Source organism: Stenella coeruleoalba (assembly GCF_951394435.1).
Source record: "Stenella coeruleoalba genome assembly, chromosome: 18".
Taxonomy (NCBI): domain Eukaryota; kingdom Metazoa; phylum Chordata; class Mammalia; order Artiodactyla; family Delphinidae; genus Stenella; species Stenella coeruleoalba.
In genome coordinates, this window is record NC_137164.1 from 75,557,859 (window position 1) to 75,578,260 (window position 20,402).

The following is a 20,402-nucleotide window of genomic DNA, read 5'->3' on the forward strand; positions in this document are numbered from 1 at the left end:
CGACTGGGGCTGATTCTGGACCAGGTCTGCGTACTTATCTGAAATACACGGTCCCAGGGGCTGCACTACCCATATTGCAGTATTTTTTCCCATCACTAACCCATCTTCCTGCTTTGGCAAGTTCATCTTAATTTTACAGGCCATTTCCTGACCAAAAATCACGAGTCATCTTAAACCGCTAACCCCAAGTGGTCTATAATCTCCAGGAAATGGATGTGGCCATAAGAAGACACAAAATAGGAATCCTTCATTCAGGGGCCCAGGAGGCCAAGGCTCAGAGGAGGTGGGCGAGGGTGGGCACTGCAAGAAGGTGAAGGCACACCCTGGGGGTCCTGTTCACAAACCTGAGTGGGTTCTGGCTCGACCAGCCTCTACACAGACACCGAGCCCGCCCTCAGCAGAGGCCACGGTGAGGATGGAGAGGCTTAAAGATGGAAAAACTCTGACATACAGTGGATCATCCTGAGGACACCCATGTCCCATGTCTTGATGGGGACGGGAGGACCACAGAGGACAAGCTCCAGCTGTCCCCATTTCGATCGGCCACGCCCTCTCCTCCAGCATCCTGGCGCCCCACATGCCTGCATCAGGACCTTCCCACTCCTAACCCCCCAGATAGCACCCCAGGGCTGGAAGTGCTGCAGTAACAACAGCCAACAAGAAAAAGCGAACATCAGACTCAGGAGAGCCATTTTAAATACAAAGGCTCGGCTTCTGCTTGAGTGCAGACCACTCTCCCAGAGCAGCGTGTCTGGAGCTCACATCTATCAAGCGGCTGCCCCTGTAAGTGAAGAGAATGCACGAGATCTGTGGTCCCCGGACCTCCACCACCAGCATCGCCTGTTGGAAATGCGATTCTCAGGTGCACCCGCACCCCTCATCAGAGAGGCCGGGAGGGGGGCCGGGCGTCTGTGTCCCACCCAGCGTTCCAGGGGATTCTGCTGTGAGCTCCAGTTCCAGACCCACTGCTCTGGTGGCCTTCTGTGTTTCTCCAGCCTCAAGATGCCCTGATGATATAATTACTTTGCTATTTATTCCTCAGAATTTGCTCATTTAACGAGCATGCAGCCAGCACGGTATAAACGCTTTACGAACATTAGCCCGTTTAATCCTCATGCCTATCCTGGAATCGAGGCACTCCTGCTGTCCCCATTTTACAGATGACAAAAGGTGGACAGAGAGAGAAGTAAGTTGCACACGTCCACACAGCTGTAAGAGGCGGAGCTGGGACTCAAAGCAGCGCCCATGTGCTCCCATGAAGTGTCTGCCACCCCATGCGGGCAGAGCGTGTTGCTGCGCTATGTTCCTCTCTGGATCCCCATGCGGGCAGAGCGTGTCGCTGGGCTATGTTCCTGTCTGGATGTACTTGAAACACTGCAATTGTCTTTCCAGGAGTTTAATGCAAACTTCGTAGAGAAACAGGCATTTCTTTTGCCTGGTTCATTTTAGAGTTCTCGGAGTTAGGCTGAATTCTCCCACAGTATACAATGGCTTCTATTTAAGACACATAGTTAGATCAAGTATTTTCCAAATGGACACTGCCAAAAAAATGGACCAAACTATAATTATGCAGCCTTTTTCCCTAATAAAACTTTGCACATTATAGGCAATAATGATAATAATATCACCTTAACTCAAGCTTTAATGCAAGAACAGTCTGGACCTGGCGCATAAGTCTCATGCAACTCTGTAATAACTCCGTGACGGGCTTCCCTGGTGGTGCAGTGGTTGGGAATCCGCCTGCCAATGCGGCGGACATGGGTTCGAGCCCTGGTCTGGGAAGATCCCACATGCCATGGAGCGGCTAGGCCCGTGCGCCACAACTACTGAGCCTGCGTGCCGCAACTACTGAAGCCCACGCGCCTAGAGCCCATGCTCCGTGATAAGAGAAGCCACCGCGATGAGAAGCACATGCAGCACAACGAAGATTAGCCCAGCTCGCCGCAACTAGAGAAGGCCCGCGCGCAGCAGCGAGGACCAAACACAGCCAAATAAATAAATAAATAAATAAATAAATAAATAAATAACTAACTCTGTGACATTAAAGTTTTATTCTTTAAAAAATGCCAAAACGCAACTTGAAAATCAAAGCTAATGAGGAAAAGGAGTTGCTTGTATTTAAAAATGACATTTTCAAGCTGATGCTCTTGGACGATATGGAAATTATGGAAATTAAAACTCTCATGCTCAAGAGAAAGTCATTACTCACATAAAAGGATAACTGGATTTTAGAATAAATTTTGATTGCTTTTTCTTATTACGAAAATAATATGCTTACTCTTTTAAAATAAAGTATTGTTAGAGATGTAGCAGTCAAACCTGCCACTGATTAAAATATACATAAATGTTATTTCTTTAACAGAAATGAAGGAAAAACACCACAATAGTTATCATTGGGCCCATCTGTAACATTCTGAAACAGGAAACCAATGCTGACTTAGCACCCTCAAAGATGCCCCATATGCTAACGGGGAGGCTGTTAGGAGTGTCTATCTCTCTGAAGTGAAGACACAGGCTGCCATGCACCTCGATCCTCTGAGCCTTCTTCAGCTCTAGGTGTGTGAGTGGCAGCTGGGAAAAGCTTGTGCAAACAGCGTTGGAAACACTGAGTTCCAACTATAAAACCCTGAGTTTTGTTCTTCATAAAGGAATATGCTGATTTTCTAAAGGAATATGCTGATTTTCTAAAGCAAAACTCCATAAAATTTTTTAACAATTTCAATTAAATGTCAAATACAGCAATATTGTCTCCACATATTCCGTTGAGTTGGACAAGGTTTATTGAATCAGCTCAACTCTGTGTGAGTGACTCTACCATGGGTCTCCAACTGTCAGAAAATTTGGTGAAATGGCAACAGGGCAGCTGACATCACATTGGCCTCTCCCAGGTCACAGCCAGCATCTCTTGATGTTATCTGAATTAGAAAGAAATGCACACAGCACACAAAGACCTGTATCCAGTAATAAACAACAGTTAATTCCAAAACTCCTAACAAAGTCTTGATGAGCAGGAAAAGATGAGGACGCTGGGTCATTCTCCTCTACCAGCGAGAGAACCAACACATATGCAAGTAACATATTGCCTTAATATCTGATTCGGACGCTTGGCATTTGTCTTCTACTTGACCACAAATCAAGCAAGCTTTAAAACTCCGATGACTTTAAATGTTCTTCTAGTGTGCAGACTACAAACCAAACCCAGCAAAGCAGGAATATTACTAAGCCACGGAATAAACTATTTACACAAAGAGCTCAGCCTTGTGTATATTTCCAAGTCGTGTTTAGTCTATGGCGGAATATCTGCTCCAAATTCCAAATTAAGAGGAAACACCTTCGTTTGGCATTACTTTCCTTTGTGTTGCCTAAAACTGCTAGGGGGTCAGCAATGCAACATAGTTTCCGGGAGCAGGTACTCAGCTCCCGCCAGGCCTCCCCAGGGTCCAGAGAGAAAGCCAGGCAGGATCACTGAACCCACTACAAGTAATTCACGACTTCCCTCCATGCATCAGGTACTCCCCCAGACAGTGGGGGCATTTTTCAAAGAAGCTCTGTCCTCCAGCATCTCAAAATCATCAAGGGTGTTGAACCAACATACACGAGACAATGAGATCTCAGCCACGTAGCAGTGATAACAGCTATCGTCTTCTCAGGGTTTACTTGCTTCACACGTACAACCTCTCTGAACATCTTAAAGGTGTCTGCAGATGCTGTGTCGTCCTCATTTGATGGATCAGGGACCCGAGGCTCAAAGAGATGACACTGCTCCACGGAACACAGAGGTAAGTCCTTCGTGACAACTACCCACCCTGCACACTGGGGAGTATGAAGACGAAGACCAGATAAGTCCATGAACCCACGTGGCGAAGGGTATGTAAAGCCAGGCCAAATTAAAACAACAGGAAGATACCACTACACATCCATCAGAGTGGCCGAAATCCAAAGCACTGACAACACCAAATGCTGACACGGACGTGGAGCAACAGGAACTCTCATTCACGCTGACGGGAATGCAGAATGGCTCAGCCACTTTGGAAGAGAGTTTGCTGGTTTCTTACAAAGCCAAACATACTCTTACCATATGATCCAGCAGTTGTGCACTTTGGTATCTACCCAAAGGAGCTGAAAACTTAGGTCCACACAAAAAGCTGCACACAGATGTTTATAGAAGCTTCATTCAAAATCAGCCAAAGCTTGGAAGCAACGAAGGTGTCTTTCAGTAGATGAGTGGATAGACTGTGGTCCACGCAGACCACGGAGTATTATTCAGTGCTAAAAAGAAATGGGCTATCAAGCCATGCAAAGACACGGAAGAAATTTAAATGTGAATTTCTTGAAATAAGAAATAAGTGAAAGAAGCCAATGAATAAGTGAATAAGTGAAAGAAGCCAATGGATATGGGGGGCGGAGGGTGAGCTGTGACAAAGCGAGAGAGAGGCATGGACATATATACACTACCAAATGTAAGGTAGATAGCTAGTGGGAAGCAGCCACATAGCACAGGGAGATCAGCTCAGTGCTTTGTGACCGCCTGGAGGGGTGGCATAGGGAGGGTGGGAGGGAGGGAGACACAAGAGGGAAGAGATACGGGAACATAAGTATATGTATAACTGATTCACTTTGTTATAAAGCAGAAACTAACACACCATTGTAAAGCAATTATACTCCAATAAAGATGTAAAAAAAAAAAAAGAAGCCAATGGGAAAAATCTACATAATGTATGATTCCAGCTACAAGAAAAGGCAAAACTATGGAGACAGTAGAAAGAACAATAGTTGCTAGGGTTTGGGGAGAGATGGGGATGAGGAGGCAGGACCACAGAGGACTTTTGGGGCAGTGAAAATACTCTGTGTGATACTATAATGATGGCTACACGCCATCACACATTTATCCAGACCCAATGATATACAACACTCAGAGTGAACCCTAAGGTAAACTACGGACAGTGGGTCGGTGTAGGTTCATCAGTTGTGACACACGCACCAACTGGTGGGGGATGCTGATAGTGGGCAAGGCCGTTCTTGTGGGGACACAGGGGGTAGATGGAAAATCTCTGTACCTTCCTCTCAATTTCGCCTTGACCCTGAAACTGCCCTAAACAATAAAGTCTTTATTAAAAATGAACAAATGAAGACCACCCAGCCAAAGAGCTGGAGACTTTTGGTCAGACAGGAGGTAGCCACTGTCAGATGCTGAGCAGAGGAATCACGTGGTCACAGCGGGATCGCTGAAGACAGACTCAGCACAACGTGAGGAATGGGCTGGGGAGAAGACAAGGCTGAAACGGGGGCAGGAGCGGGAGGGATTTGTGGCGATCCTGGCACAGGGCAAGTAGACCTGGAATGGTGTCGCAGCCATGGGAAGAGACGGCCAAGGGGGCTCCGAGGCACAGGTAGAAGGAGGAAGGGTGGAATGAGTGCCTGGGTGACGTGAAGGTTAAAAAGGAGGGGAGGGTGAGGCCTCCACATGAAGCCACGGTCTCTGGGTTGAGCGTCAGGTAATATTGGGGCATCAACGACAAAAACGGGCCACTTGGGAAGAAGGGGAGTCGGTTGGTGAAAGGTGGCAAGCTCGGTTCTGGACATATTTGCTAAGTCTGCAATCAAAGCAGGACAGCGGAGGCAAGATGTTCCATGCGAACGTGAGGAGACCAGACTGGGGTTCAAGGGAAAGGTTTGGAGTCCCCTTCACGAAATGCTGACAAATCATGGGGGTGGGGAGGGTGGAGAAAAAGAGAAGCCTGCTGGAGCCCAGCCCCAGGGCCCACCCACCCTGAGGGCTCTGGAAGAGGAAGAACAGAGAAGCAGGGAAACAGAAAGGACCCCAAGAAAGACTGATGTCACAGGACTAAGACCAGGAAAACAATGGAGGGAAATACAGGACGGAACCGGTCCCCGTGTGCCGGACTATAAAATGCTAACCCCAGAGTCATTCTTCAGGCGGTAAACTCCTCAAAAGAAACTGACGATTGAACCATTTTCTGGTTCACATCTCTTTCATTGTGCGCACAAGAATGGGAGGAATATGTCTTTTGTATTGTTCCACAGATGACATTTCTTAGTGGTTGTTTAATAACAGAAGAACAATGCTCTGATGATATTATTTTAGGCATTCTATTGTTGCTTTTGCTTATTTGAGCTCAAGAACTCAAAATACCCAGTCCGCCTGAGAGACATTTTAACGAGGCTCATGCTTGTCCAGTTTCTGGAACCGCTGCTAGAACAAACATCGTATGCCTCATCAAGACAGGTGCTGTAAATTATTCACTGATTGACGCCCCCTCCACCTCTAAAAGGATTTGTTTCAGCGGGTCACCTGTGGGTTCAGTTTGTCTGCAAAATCTCTACCAATTCTAAACTAGATAACCGAACTTGTTCAGTGATGGCCATCCTCCCCAGTTCCCAGAAATCTGAAGACAGTCCTGTTAATGGATAATGCAGGGTTTTGTGAATTCCCCCATGCCCTTGCCCCCGTGAGGGGAGGTGTTCTCGGTCAGCTCCGAAAGGCACTCCCGCCTACAATCAGTCATCCGTGCTGTAACTCTGCAGACATCCCAATCCACCTGCCACCTCCGGAGGGGGCCTTTGGTTGAGCTGGCATCTTATCGCCGCTCTCCTAGACCTCCTTGGGTCTCCACCCCTCCCAGGGGAAAGTTCAGATATCACGGCTGTTAGTCATACAAGCAATGGCATCTTGCTACCTCGAAGGAGGGAACCTTAAGGTCTTCTTTACATGCAAAGACAGCCTGGTGTGTGAAAGGGCAAAGGAAGAGCTATCCAACCTTCTGAGTATGATGCACATGACAATTCATATGAAAACAAGACGCCAGGTCTATGGTTCCCATTCCTTCCTCAGAGTCAGAGGTGGGATATCCTCCTGGAAGCTTCCTCTGCGCTCCCCAAAGCTAGGTTAGCTGCTCCTATGGCCCTAGGTTTACCCTGACTGTAGTGTTTACCAGCCTGAATTGTATCTGCCTGTTTCCTTCTCAGTACTTCTCAGGAGCCCACAGCCTTCCTGGGGGAGGAGGGTGGGCCCCACTCACTGATGCACGGCCTGGCGGGGGGTGTGGCCTGAAGATGTGCTCAAGGCCCACGTGTGGGATGAAAGCAGGAAGGATGGATGAGGGTAGGGGAGCAGATCTGCCAGGGAAACTGAGGCAGGGGGTTACCAAGTCCTCTGAAATCACCTGCTTAATCAGAGCAGACACAACATTTAGGATCCTCCGGTCTCTAAACTACAGTTGTTCTGTGTGTGTGTGTGTGTGTGTGTGTGTGTGACTACACCATTAACACACACGCTAATAATTCTCTAAGTGTGCACTCACACACACAGGCTAGGCACACTGTTTCTCCCGGGTGGTATCAGAGGTGCTCTCCCCTTCATCCCCACCCAGCTCCACGCACAAAGAACACGATGATTGACGTTATATCTTCACCCAGCTCACTCCTGAATACTGAGCTCATGTCGCTGCCACTGGTACGAAGTCAAAAATCAGCCTTCTCTCTGAAATTACATTCCCAGCAGAATGTGGTCCACATTCAGATCAGAATTAAGTATCCGTTTGAGTTCCAGGTCATTCAGTCTCAGAATGGTGACTAATGGTCTGGAGATGCCAACACCCTACTCGGGCATCACCACACTTTGGCGAAAGTTCACATTTCTGATCCTGAAAAATAATTTGTGAAGGAGCATCAAACAGACCAGCTGGAGGGGGGAGTTTGGAGGCTGCAGAAGGAAGAATTCATTCAGCTCATGACTGCGTGAGTCGGAACCGAGGACCCTCGATCATAACACTATGGGCACGTTTTTGTCTTGGGTCTGCACCCTATTCCTCCGTCCTTGCCAAAGAAAGCAAAGTTGGGGAAGGGAGTGGGGGGTAGGAAAAAAAATCACTGGCTTAGAAAATCCACCCACCGGTAAGTGAACAGTATGGCCATAGCAGATATGATCAAATATAAAATCAAACAGCCTTTCCTGTGAATAATAATAATAGTAAGTACAATCTCTACCTGGCACCTAGTAGGTGACCTTTGGGTGTACCAGTGCAGGTAACACAGATTCAGATACTCCACAAAAGCACGTAATCCGAGAATCATTTTTATTGGCTTCTGAATTAGGGTTTGACTGGCAGCATCTTATCATTCAAAATGCATTTTTAAATGATATTCTGCTTGGATCAATATGGAAATTATTTCAACTTTTTCGCATCCCTAACAGCTGATTTGGGAAGGAGGTAAGCAAAAAAAAAAAAAAAAAAAAAAAAAAAAAAATGTTACTGATGGTGTGAAAAGTGAGACAAATTTTTGAATTAGCCAGATATTATTTTAAACGGATTTTCTTATACAGCCATAAGTCATGTTCATATTAATACATTTTCTCTCTCTGAATAAACCAGGGAAAGTATGGCAAAATGATAATACCCATTACGTCAACTGGTGATCAGAGGGTGTCCACGTGCCAGGTCTCTTAAAACATGACATGAGATTTGAAGGATACAGCAGAGCCAGGACAGGGACGTACAAGGAAAGTAAAATAAGCCCAAACTCAACAGTAATGAGTTTGATTTCCCACTCACTGAGGGGCTCATTCTTCAAAGCCCTGGCTATTTGAAAAGCCAGCTCTCATAATTGGCTTTGCTTTGCTAATATCATCGATCAGAAAATCCAAGTCCAAACAGAGCTTCGTATTTCCAAACAGAGACCCTTCTCTCATTTCCTTGCCGTCTCTCCTTGGAAATGTTAAATCTCTGGGTCAATAGTTCTAGATCCAAATAAAGTGCTCTAGAGCTGCCTCTTTTGGAAGTATTTTGTCATCGTGACCACAGGGTGTTTAAATAACCGACTAGGGTGCCTGGCTAGACTCTGGGCTGGGAGGAACAATCTGAAGCTAGCTGCTTGTGTCATCATCAGGCCTTTCCATACCTAGTGACCCAGCTGCCAGCAAAGAGCCTGACTCTCTACGGCAAGACATGTGTGCATATCACCAGCTTATTCTGGCAAGGAATAGTTAACAATTTATATACAATGAACTGAAGTCAGGGAGCATCATTCTTCCTGAAGAGAAGAAAAGAACAAAAAACAAACAAACTAACTAAGCAAAATCAGGATGTGAAACAAGAGTAAGTGGGAAATGCCGAAAGTAGTAACATCATTTTTAAATATTTGGGGAGGGGGGATGCAAAATGTGTGAGAAGGCACACCTTCCCAGGGTTTTGTCTACAAGGCTGTGACACTGGGAAACCGCTGAGGTTTCTACTCCGTCTGAGGGGAAGGAAAAAAGCAAAGAGCACCAGTACATCAGGGACCGTCTAGAGCTGGACGCCTTTACTTGTGCAAACCGAACTCCCAGATCCTTTCCGGGCAAGCGCACAGCCGGAGGAAATGAAAACTAGGAAAACAATCTGTGCACAGAACAATGAGATGGAGTTTCATTTTGGTTTCACACTCAAATATAATGTGGTTATAATTTTTTTACTATATTAGTCAAAGTCATCGCGTCGAGTATGGAAACGTTTGAAAGCTGCAGGACAGAAAAGCTCCTCTGCTGTCCCTTAGCGTGCTGCAGCGACAGCAAAGTCGTGGGAAAGCAAAGATACAGCTGTTTCCAGGCAAACGGCCCAGGACTGTTCAGCATCAACCACCAGAGTCCCCAAAGCTCCAGAGAAACACGCCCAAAGCGACTCCCGGGCACATGTGTGGGGCTCCGAACAGCACGGGGCGCGCGTGTCCGGCCCTCCGGCCCCCGGCCCACTCGGGCGCCCGGGGCAGGTGAAGGCGCCCGACGGCCAGGCGCCCCCGAGGTGCGAGTTCAAATCCCCCTGACTCCCGGGCCACCCTCACCCCGCGCGGGGCGCACCAAGTTCTGCTCGCCCGCCCCCGGCCCCGAGGAGTCCCCTGAATCGCCCCTACCCAGCCCACAACAAAGGAGGCTCCCTAATGGATGCGCGATCGCACCCCAGGGGGTCACCGGCGGGGACCGGCCGCGAGGGTGCGCCCGGTTGTGCCGTGCGCGACCCCCGGGCCCGGAGGGCGGCTCCGGCTGGGGACAAAGGGGCCGCGCGGGGCGACGGGGCGCAGGGCGGGACGCCGGGAGCCGAGCCGGCCGGGACTCACCTTCGCGGCGGCCCGGCTGCTCTCCTCGTGGAGCAGGAGGGCGGCGGGCAGCAGGAGCCAGACGCCGAGCCGGGGCCCCATGGTGGCGCGCCCGGGGCGGCGTGGACCGGCGGCGGACGGCGGAGGCCGGCGCCCGGGCTCTTGGGGGCGGCGGCGGGCGGCTCACTCTCGCAGGGCCGGGACTCGAGCGCGGCGCACCGTCCCGGGCGCGGCAGCTCGCGGCGGAGACCTGAGCGCGACCAGGCGAGCTCCCCAATTTGTTGGCGCTGCCCCTCCCCTCAGCGGCGCGGGGCGGGCGGCGCCTCAAAGGGGGAGGACCCTTCGGCGCGGGTAAGAGGCGGCAGGAGCGCGCGGCCGGGGGATTGTGGCCGCCGCGCGCCGGGACGCAGGGCTCCGCGCTCTGTACCCACCGCCGCCGCTGCCCGCCCCGCGCCCCGCGCTCGCCGACCCGGCGGAGCTCCGAGGGCGGACGCGCGGGCCCGAGGTCGGCCCGGGGAGGCCGAGAGGGCGGCTGCGCTGCTCGTGCCGCAGGCGGCGCTTCTGGAGGGCGGAGACGCGCGGGCGGCAGCCACTGAAGCCGGGCCTGAGGTAAGAGCGGCCCTGGGACGCCGAGCCCCGGGCAGAGGGCAGAGACTCGCGCGCCCCGTGCAGCTCGGGCTGCGCGCCCGGCTCTCGGAGTGGTAAGGGGGAGAGGATGGAGCGGCGGCTGCTGAGCGGCCCCATCCGGGCCTAGGTGGGCAGCCGGCTGCCCTCTCCCCTGCCTCGTCGCGGGGCGGCTCCCGGTCACCCCCGGCAAGAGGCGGGGACGCGCCCCGCTTTCCCTTGTCCCGCAGACGGAGGCGGGCGGCGACGAGGCTCCCTCCCCAGCCGGGCTAAGCCCTCTTTGTCTCGTCTTCCAGGCTAGGAGGGACGGATCGGAGCCCCGAGGGGCCGAACTGGGAGCATGGACCGAGACCAGCGCGCGGCGTCGCGCCCTGCCCTGCGGCGGTAAGCGACTTGCTGCCTATCCCCTGGGTCCCGCGCGCGTGTGCTTTTTGGAATTTCCAAGCCGGGGCCGCACACTCATGGCGCTCTTCCCCCCTCTCCCATCCAGGTGGCTACTGCTGGGAGCTGTGACAGTGGGGCTCCTGGCCCAGGGCGTCCTGGCGGTAAGTCCTGGCTCCCGTTCCGGGCCGATTCGCGTGCCGGAGAGAGCGGTGGGGACACCGAGTGGCCTTGCCAGAAGGCCACTCGCGCGTGCGCACCTGAGCGTGTGTCCGTGTGTGTGTGCCTGGGTGTCCCCTGCGCCCCCTACCCAGCCCAGGCTCTGAGAAAGCACGCCTTCCCCGCCCCTCACCCCCGAGAACTCCGGTTTGCCGTTCCTTGGGTCCCCCTTCAATCCTGTGCATTACTGGCGTCGGCTCTTCCTTGGGAACCAATAATTTAAAACATGGCTCGCGGCATCCTTTCCCCTCGTTTGAGCAAAACCCGTCGTTAGAAGCAAAGCTCAACCTTAGAATCGAGGCGGTCAGACACGTGGCCCTGGGGCGCCAGGCTTCGGGGGAGAATAGCTTGCGTGGCATCAGAAGCTGGTGTCGGAGGTCCTGCCCTTGGCAGAGTTTTCCGTTCTTCTGAATGAGAGGCTCTGGGGGAATGGGCGGGGCGAGGAGGACCGGGCGACTTTGTACTCTTGGTGTCGCTGAGAGGGAACAATGGCAGAAAACACCGTTTTCTTGCAAGACGCGCTGTGGCCCCGGAAAAGCCAGGATGGGGCTGCTAAGTCTCCCACGGCGACCCTGTTTACCAGGTCCCCCTCCACCCCAGCCCCGCCATTCAAGGTCAGCATTGCCAGGCATTCCCCGCCTGCTGACTGCATTATGGGATTTTGTACTTGGCAGCAGGAGCCGCTCTGGTTGAACTTCGTGTGGCGTGGCTGGGCTGTCACAGCTTTGTTGGGTCCCTTGAGTTGAGGACCCAGATGTTTAAACTGCAGCTGAAGATCCAGGGGACTTACCAGGTGTCCTGGACCCCACCCTCCCTTCCTCTGACTGATGGAATATGGTGGCACCTGATGTCCCAGGTGGCTCAGTCAAGAGGACCCCCCCCCCATCCGCACTCTGGGCAGAGTGTACACAGGCACAGCGGGGAGCTGTGTTCACGGTTTGCTTTGAATTCTGTTATTTTCACATTGTTCCATCCTCACATAAAACAAATGAGGATTTTCAAGGCTGTGAGTGAGGAAGTGCTATCCTAGCTTGGGAAAGAACCTCTAGCCTCACTTTTCTGCTGCAATTCAGGGCCCAGATTGGGAGTCAGAAGAGGAGTCCATGGACTTTGACCGGAACATTCCAGGCCAAAGTTTTCTTAAAGCTCGGGTCTGTCTCCCTTTCCTTTCCACATGTCCTGGTTTAAGAAGATCAGAGCCTAGAAATTTAAACCAGCCCATTGGCCTTTATGGGTCCTTATGCACACAAGACATACAGGACTTGGCCCAGAGCTGGGAGCCAGGGCAATGCATGCGCGCGCGCACACGCACGCACACATGTGCGTGCGCGCACACAGACGCGCGCGCACGCTCAGAGAAGGAGGAGGAGGTCCCTGCAAAGGAAAGTGCCCAACCCTGTTGAGATTGTGCATTCGTTGTGCTCACTCTCCCACACCCCTTCGTCCCCTAGAACCACTTTTGAGTGTGTGTGTGTGTGTGTGTGTGTGTGTGTGTGGTATGTGGGCCTCTCACTGTTGCGGCCTCTCCCGTTGCGGAGCACAGGCTCCGAACGCGCAGGCTCAGCGGCCATGGCTCACGGGCCCAGCCGCTGCGCGGCATGTGGGATCCTCCCGGACCGGAGCACGAACCCGTGTCCCCTGCATCGGCAGGCGGACTCTCAACCACCGCGCCACCAGGGAAGCCCCTAGAACCACTTTTATAACATCAGTGTTTTCCTTCTGGCATTGATCCTAAAAGTGGTGGTGTTCATGTCAGAAGACCTGGGTACTAAAGGCAGCTCTGCCCTGGTCTCATAAATCCTGAGCGTGCGTTTCCATACACTGAACAGAAGAGAATATCCCCCAGCCTGTTACATGTAATATACCCCTGTGCCTTCCTCCAAAGCCTCTTAGATGCCGCATACTCATCTGAGTCTCTGCTTCCTGATCCTCGGGTGGGACCCAGAGCATTTATTGCCTAGCAGTGCTTCTCAGAGGACAGTCCTTGGACCCCTACACTCACCTGGAAAGCAGACCTCTGATCCACATCTCAAATCTTCTGATTAGACTTTCGGGGGTGGAGCCTGGGAGTCTGCATTCCCACTTGATGCTAAAGTTTGGGAACCACTGAGTTAAGAGTATTAGGTTGGAAGGCATTGGAGTCACTTGCCAGTTTATGGCATTTCTAAATCTGCACATACAAACATACTTGAGTCATTTTACTAGAGACACATCGATACGTGTTATTCAACAGTCGTGGAATTTATGATGTTCGACGATGGATGTTCCACTTGCTAACTTCTTATTGACCACTGGCTTTAAGAGCTGTTACTCAAGAAATAATGCCTTAACCTTTAACTATATTTACTAAAACATCTTTCCCATCGTGGCAAGTCCAGCTCCTGCCCTATTTGTCTGCCACACTCAAGAATCCTGTGTCTTTGCCCGTTTGTGCCAAAGAGTCTTCCCAGGGGTAGGTCAATTCGGTGAAGAGGGCTGCTCGCTGTAGCTTGAAGAGTTTTGTAGCAGAAGCAACGGAAAATGGGTAGCAGAGATGGTAAATAATTATTTAATGAATACTTGCTATGTGCCAATTTTTGCGTCTTAATCCATCTACGCTTCATAGGAAAACACAGCTACCTGAGTAGGTAACATTTATTACCCCCATTTTACAGACAAGAAAACAGGCACAAAGAGTTTAAACACCTTGCCCAAGGTGTCTCTCTTTGTAAGCAGCAGATCTGAACCCAGGCAACTCCCCACTGCTTGGTTTCCCAGGGTCAGAACTGGTATGGTAAGTCAACTACTGATTTTCAGTAGTTGAGTCTCCTAACTGTGCTTTCCTTGCTCTGGACAGAGAAGGGCAGAACAAAGCCCACCCACTGGTTTCTGGGAAGAGGAGTCCCCCTCCACCTCCTCTACTGCTTTGCTCTATAGAGCAGGAGCCCGGAGCAAGGGAGACCCAGCACGATCTGGTGGCCAGAGGGAGAGAGGACGGCAGCAGTCCCCTGGCAGCCTAGGCTCGGGACCCAGCGTGGGTACACGCACCCTGGATGTGTGGCACCCTGTCGTCAGGCTGCTGCCCGGCCTGAGGGCACGTGAGACAGCCCGACCTAAACGGCCACCATCCCAGGCTTTGAAGGCAGGTTGCCCCGACCGCACTATTGCTTCTTATCTCAAGACGTGGGGCAGCAGCCTTGAAGATCTAAGAGGGCAGCCCTGTGTGATTCTGGGGGGAAGAGAATTCCAGAGAACAGAGACCTTCCTGGAGATCAGATGTGCTGTAGGCTGGGCTGACCTCCTGACCTCAGCCGGGGAGAACTTAGATTCTCCAGGTTATGAAGAGGCAGCCAGGAGAGCTGGACACACAGACCCCGTATGCTCCGGGAGATGGTGGGCTCCAGACTGCCTTCCCACCAGCTCAGATTTCCAGGGCTCCAGGCTCTGGAAGATTCTCTTGCCATTCCTGCATGCTGCCACACCTTTCCCTGCCCCCAAGGAAAGAAAAGAGAAAGAAGGAATAGGCTCTTTTTTTTTTTTTTGAATTTTATTTAATTTATTTTTTTATACAGCAGGTTCTTATTAGTCATTTATTTCATACACATCAGTGCATACATGTCAATCCCAGTCTCCCAGTTCATCACACCACCACCACCACCACCCCCGCCACTTTCCCCCCTTGGTGTCCATACGTTTGTTCTTTACATCTGTGTCTCTATTTCTGCCCTGCAAACCGGTTCATCTGCACCATTTTACTAGGTTCCATATATATGCGTTAATATATGATATTTGTTTTTCTCTTTCTGACTTACTTCACTGTGTATGACAGTCTCTAGATCATCCATATCTCTACAGATGACCCAATTTCGTTCCTTTTTATGGTTGAGTGATATTCCATTGTATACATGTACCACATCTTCTTTATCCCTTCGTCTGTCGATGGACATTTAGGTTGCTTCCATGTCCTGGCTATTGTAAATAGTGCTGCAGTGAACATTGGGATGCATGTGTCTTTTTGAATTATGGTTTTCTCAGGGTATATGCCCAGTAATGGGATTGCTGAGTCGTATGGCAGTTCTATTTTTAGTTTTTTAAGGAAACTCCATACTGTTCCCCACAGTGGCTGTACCAATTTACATTCCCACCAACAGTGCAAAAGCGTTCCCATTTCTCCACACCCTCTCCAGCATTTGTTGTTTGTAGATTTTCTGATGATGCCCATTCTAACTGGTGTGAGGTGATACCTCATTGTAGTTTTGATTTGCATTTCTCTAATAATTAGTGATGTTGAGCAGCTTTTCATATGCTTCTTGGCCATCTGTATGTCTTCTTTGGAGGAATGTCTGTTTAGGTCTTCTGCCCGTTTTTGGATTGGGTGGTTGTTTTTTTTTAATATTGAGCTGCATGAGCTGTTTATATATTTTGGAGATTGATCCTTTGTCCGTTGATTTGTTTGCAAATATTTTCTCCCATTCTGAGGGTTGTCTTTTCGTCTTGTTTGTAGTTTCCTTTGCTTTGCAAAAGCTTTTAAGTTTCATTAGGTCCCATTTGTTTATTTTTGTTTTTATTTCCATTACTCTAGGAGGTGGATCAAAAAAGATCTTGCTGTGATTCATGTCAAAGAGTGTTCTTCCTATGTTTTTCTCTAAGAGTTTCATAGTGGCCGGTCTTACATTTAGGTCTCTAATCCATTGTGAGTTTATTTTTGTGTATGGTGTTAGGGAGTGCTCTAATTTCATTCTTTCACATGTAGCTATCCAGTTTCCCCAATGCAAAAGAGACTGTCTTTTCTCCATTTTATATCCTTGCCTCCTTTGTCATAGATTAGTTGACCATAGGTGCGTGGATTTATCTCTGGGCTTTCCATCCTGTTCCATTGATCTATATTTCTGTTTTTGTGCCAGTACCATATTGTCTTGATTACTGTAGCTTTGTAGTATAGTCTGAAGTCAGGGAGTCTGATTCCTCCAGCTCCGTTTTTTTCCCTTAAGACTGCTTTGGCTATTCGGGGTCTTTTGTGTCTCCATACAAATTTTAAGATTTTTTTGTTCTAGTTCTGTAAAAAATGCCACTGGTAATTTGATAGGGATTACATTCAGTCTGTAGATTGCTTTGGGTAGTATAGTCATCTTCACAATATTGATTCTTCCAATCCAAGAACATGATATATCTCTCCTTCTGTTTGTGTCATCTTTGATTCCTTTCATCAGTGTCTTATAGTTTTCTGAGTACAGGTCTTTTACCTCCTTAGGTAAGTTTATTCCTAGGTATTTTATTCTTTTTGTTGCTATGGTAAATGGGAGTGTTTCTTTAATTTCTCTTTCAGATTTTTCATCATTAGTGTATAGGAATGCAAGAGATTTCTGTGCATTAATTTTGTATCCTGCAACTTTACCAAATTCATTAATTACCTCTGGTAGTTTTCTGGTGGCATCTTTAAGATTCTCTGTGTATAGTATCATGTCATCTGCAAATAGTGACAGTTTTAGTTCTTCTTTTCCAATTTGTATTCCTTTTATTTCATTTTTTTCTCTGATTGCTGTGGCTAAGACTTCCAAAACTATGTTGAATAATAGTGGTGAGAGTGGACATCCTTGTCTTGTTCCTGATCTTAGAGGAAATGCTTTCAGTTTTTCACCATTGAGAATGATGTTTGCTGTGGGTTTGTTGTATATGGCCTTTATTATGTTGAGGTAGGTTCCCTCTATGCACACCTTCTAGAGAGTGTTTATCATAAATGGGTGTTGAATTTTGTCAAAAGCTTTTTCTGCATCTATTGAGATGATGATATGGTTTTTCTCCTTCAGTTTGTTAATATGGTGTATCACATTGATTGATTTGCATATATTGAAGAATCCTTGCATCCCTGGGATAAATCCCACTTGATCATGGTGTATGATCCTTTTAATGTGTTGTTGGATTCTGTTTGCTAGTATTTTGTTGAGGATTTTTGCATCTATATTGATCAGTGATATTGGTCTGTAATTTCCTTTTTTTGTAGTATCTTTGTCTGGTTTTGGTTTCAGGGTGATGGTGGCCTCACAGAATGAGGTTGGGAGTGTTCCTTCCTCTGCAATTTATTGGAAGAGTTTGAGAAGGATGGGTGTTAACTCTTCTCTAAATGTTTGCTAGAATTCACCTGTGAAGCCATCTGGTCCTGGACTCTTGTTTGCTGGAAGATTTTTAATCACAGTTTCAATTTCATTACTTGTGATTGGTCTGTTCATATTTTCTATTTCTTCCTGGTTCAGTCTTGGAAGGTTATACCTTTCTAAGAATTTGTCCATTTCTTCCAGGTTGTCCATTTTATTGGCATAGAGTTGCTTGTAGTAGTCTCTTAGGATGCTTTGTATTTCTGCAGTGTCCATTGTAACTTCTTCTTTTTCATTTCTAATATTATTGATATGAGTCCTCTCCCTCTCAAAAAGAAGGAATACGTCCTTAAGGTTTTCTCTTCTCCTTCCAATCAGCTTAATGCTAAGTTACGGAAAATGTATGGTGCTCACATGCTTTCCATGCTCAAGTCAAGACTCCTAGAGATCAGGTCTTTTGCAGAATTCCCTGGGGCTCTAGTTCCGTTGTTCACAATCTGGGCCCCCAAGAAGCAGGGACGTTTCACAACGTTCCTCCTCTGTTAATGGAAAAGCAAGGAAATCTCCAGCTCTCTCGAGGCCCTTAAAGTAAGCCTCCCTGCATGGCTTGGCCACAGTCAATAACACCAGGGATTTGTCATAGCGTCACAGAACAGATGCAGGTATAAGGGGGACATAGGGACCACAGCTCTCCCACTGCCCGTGGGTATATTTAGAACCAGAGAGAGAGGGGGGGAAAAGTGCAATTCAAGTAAAAAGTTCTAGAACAGAAAACAAAGATTTTGGTAAAATAATAAAAATCAAAGGATTGTCTGTCTTCCTTTGGTGACAGACCAATGGGTGACTCGCTTCAATTAAGTAAGAGAGAAAATGCGAGAGAAAAACCAAAGTGCAATGGAGATAAACCTGATCGATGACGATGGCGTAAGGAAGATGTCAGTGCTTAGAAGGTGGTGGTTTTGGAATGTCTTGTACTTTTAATCTGAAAAGGAGCTGTCAGATTAGGAACCTCTGATTAGAGGACTTGAGAGGAAAATGTGAAGTCAGCCTCCCGCTGTAGCTGGTGGTGTCCTCACCGGCGTGGAAGGTGGTAGGTAAGGTTGGGAACCCCGGCCCTGGCTGATTCGGCTTGTAAGCTGGGCGTTCTGCGGGGAGCTGGTGGCCCCCAGGACCGGGGACCGCACAGCAGTGGTGGAGGCAACCAAATGCCACCCCAGCGTGGCTCCTAACTGGCTGGGTGACCCCAGAGCAAGTCATTTAACATTTTGAGGGAGGGTTGGCGTCCGTCCGTGCTGGGATGCTCCGGGCATTCAGTCACCCCGGTGAGTTGGAGAGTCAGAGCTGAGGACGGGGCCCGCCCCCTCAACCTGCCCCAGGCCCGTCCCTGGGCTAGGCCCTCACCACTCCCAGCTGTAAAGCTGGAAGCGGGATGCTGTTCCAGGCTGGCATTTGGGCTGCTCCAGAGAGAGCACTTAAAAATAAGTATAGGGCTTCCCTGGTGGCGCAGTGGCTGAGAGTCCGCCTGCCGATGCAAGGGACACGGGTTCGTGCCGCGGCCGGGAGGATCCCACATGCCGCGGAGCGGCTGGGCCCGTGAGCCATGGCCGCTGAGCCTGCGCGTCCGGAGCCTGTGCTCCGTGGCGGGAGGGGCCACAGCGGTGAGAGGCCCGCGTACGGCAAAAAAAAAAAAAAAAAAAGTATGCCGCTTGAGGCTTCTTATCTTTGGGGGTGGGGAGCTTCTGTAACCCAGTGAATGATACCTGATCAGCTGCGGCAAGAGGCCAGGCAGGTTATCTGGTGGTCACCTCCTGCCACCACCCTTCTGGCTGCTTCCACCGCCAAGGAGACTCTCCTGGGACAGGCCTGAATGACTCACTAACCTTGATTTCATCGCCCCCCTGGGGCTGTGTGATTTTTTTTTTTTTTTAACCATGAAAGAAGATTAGAAGGTGTCTAATCTTAGGGAGACTGCGTGGGTTTCTCCAGCCCCCTCCATGCGGTCAGGGAGTGACTTTCAAGGGACATGCGAGCAGCTCCGCCCCACCCACTAGATTCCGAGCCCGCGGGCGCCTGGACCTGGTCTCTGTGTCGGGGTCTCCCATCTCCTGCCGCTCCTGTTGTGCACTGGGTGTTCTGTTGCGACGGGATTCTGCCACCCTGAACGAGGCTGCCTTCTGAAGCAACAAGTTCTTTTGTAAAGAAAGTGCTCCTCTAAGTGCCGTGCGGTATCCTGAATCGGATCCTGGAAGGGAGAGAGAATATTGGTGGAAAAACTGGTGCAATTCTGATAGAGTCTGTGGTTTAGTGCATGTGCTCATGTTCATTTCTAGTTTTGACAGAATGGGCTGAGGTTGTGTAAGATGTTGACATCACATCATCCTGTCTGCCTGAAGGGTTGTATGGGGACTCTCCGAATTCTCTTTGCAGCTTTTCAGCAAATATAACTCATTTCAGAATAAAAACCTGCCCTTAGAAGCCATGCATCTGTCCCATCTGGCATGCTTGGTCCGGACAGGTGCAGAGCGAGCAGAGAAGCAACAGGCTACACACTGGGGATCCGGAAAAGGGAGACAGTGCCCCCATGCTTTGCGCTGATAGAAAAAAGCAAACAAAAGGCACTTCTGTGTCCTTGGAAGTCTAGCAGAAGTGGTCCCTGCTTGGGGAAAGGGCTTTTGTTCCCCTAACTTGGGTGGGGTTCTTTATGGGGAGAGGGGAGGGAAGGCGCCCCAATGGAGATTCCACCGCTGGGCGTCTCCGAGGGCCTCCAGGGCTGAGCTACAATGGCCTCCCTCTTCTTGACCGACTGACCAGGGCAGGAACACGGTTGCACAGTTGTTTCCTGAGCTCGAGATGGCACAGCAGGTTCGCAGGACGGTGTCATTTCCAGGAGGCTTTTACATGCTCACACCTCTGGCCAGTGTCCCATCCATAGGGGCTGGCTGTGTGGGAAAGGAAAGCCCACCCCCAGCTTCTTGCACGCCTAGGACCCCCAGGGGACAGCAAGGATGAGAAAGTGGC

General features: G+C 49.8%; 2 protein-coding genes across 2 annotated transcripts in view; one reads left to right on the forward strand and one right to left on the reverse strand.

Moving 5' to 3' along the window:
• The window catches only part of COL4A1 (collagen type IV alpha 1 chain), a 145,851-nt gene extending 135,511 nt beyond the window's left edge, over positions 1–10,340 (reverse strand). The window contains exon 1 of the mRNA XM_079902561.1: positions 10,111–10,340. Within this exon, the coding sequence (XP_079758687.1) occupies positions 10,111–10,191 (81 nt within the window). The 5' untranslated portion in view covers positions 10,192–10,340. The remainder of the gene's footprint in view (positions 1–10,110) is intronic.
• Positions 10,341–10,473: 133 nt separating this feature from the next.
• Positions 10,474–20,402, forward strand: part of COL4A2 (collagen type IV alpha 2 chain) — a 177,602-nt gene continuing 167,673 nt past the window's right edge. The window contains exons 1-3 of the mRNA XM_079902559.1: positions 10,474–10,698; positions 11,010–11,097; positions 11,204–11,258. Coding sequence (XP_079758685.1) covers positions 11,054–11,097; positions 11,204–11,258 — 99 coding nt within the window. The 5' untranslated portion in view covers positions 10,474–10,698; positions 11,010–11,053. The remainder of the gene's footprint in view (positions 10,699–11,009; positions 11,098–11,203; positions 11,259–20,402) is intronic.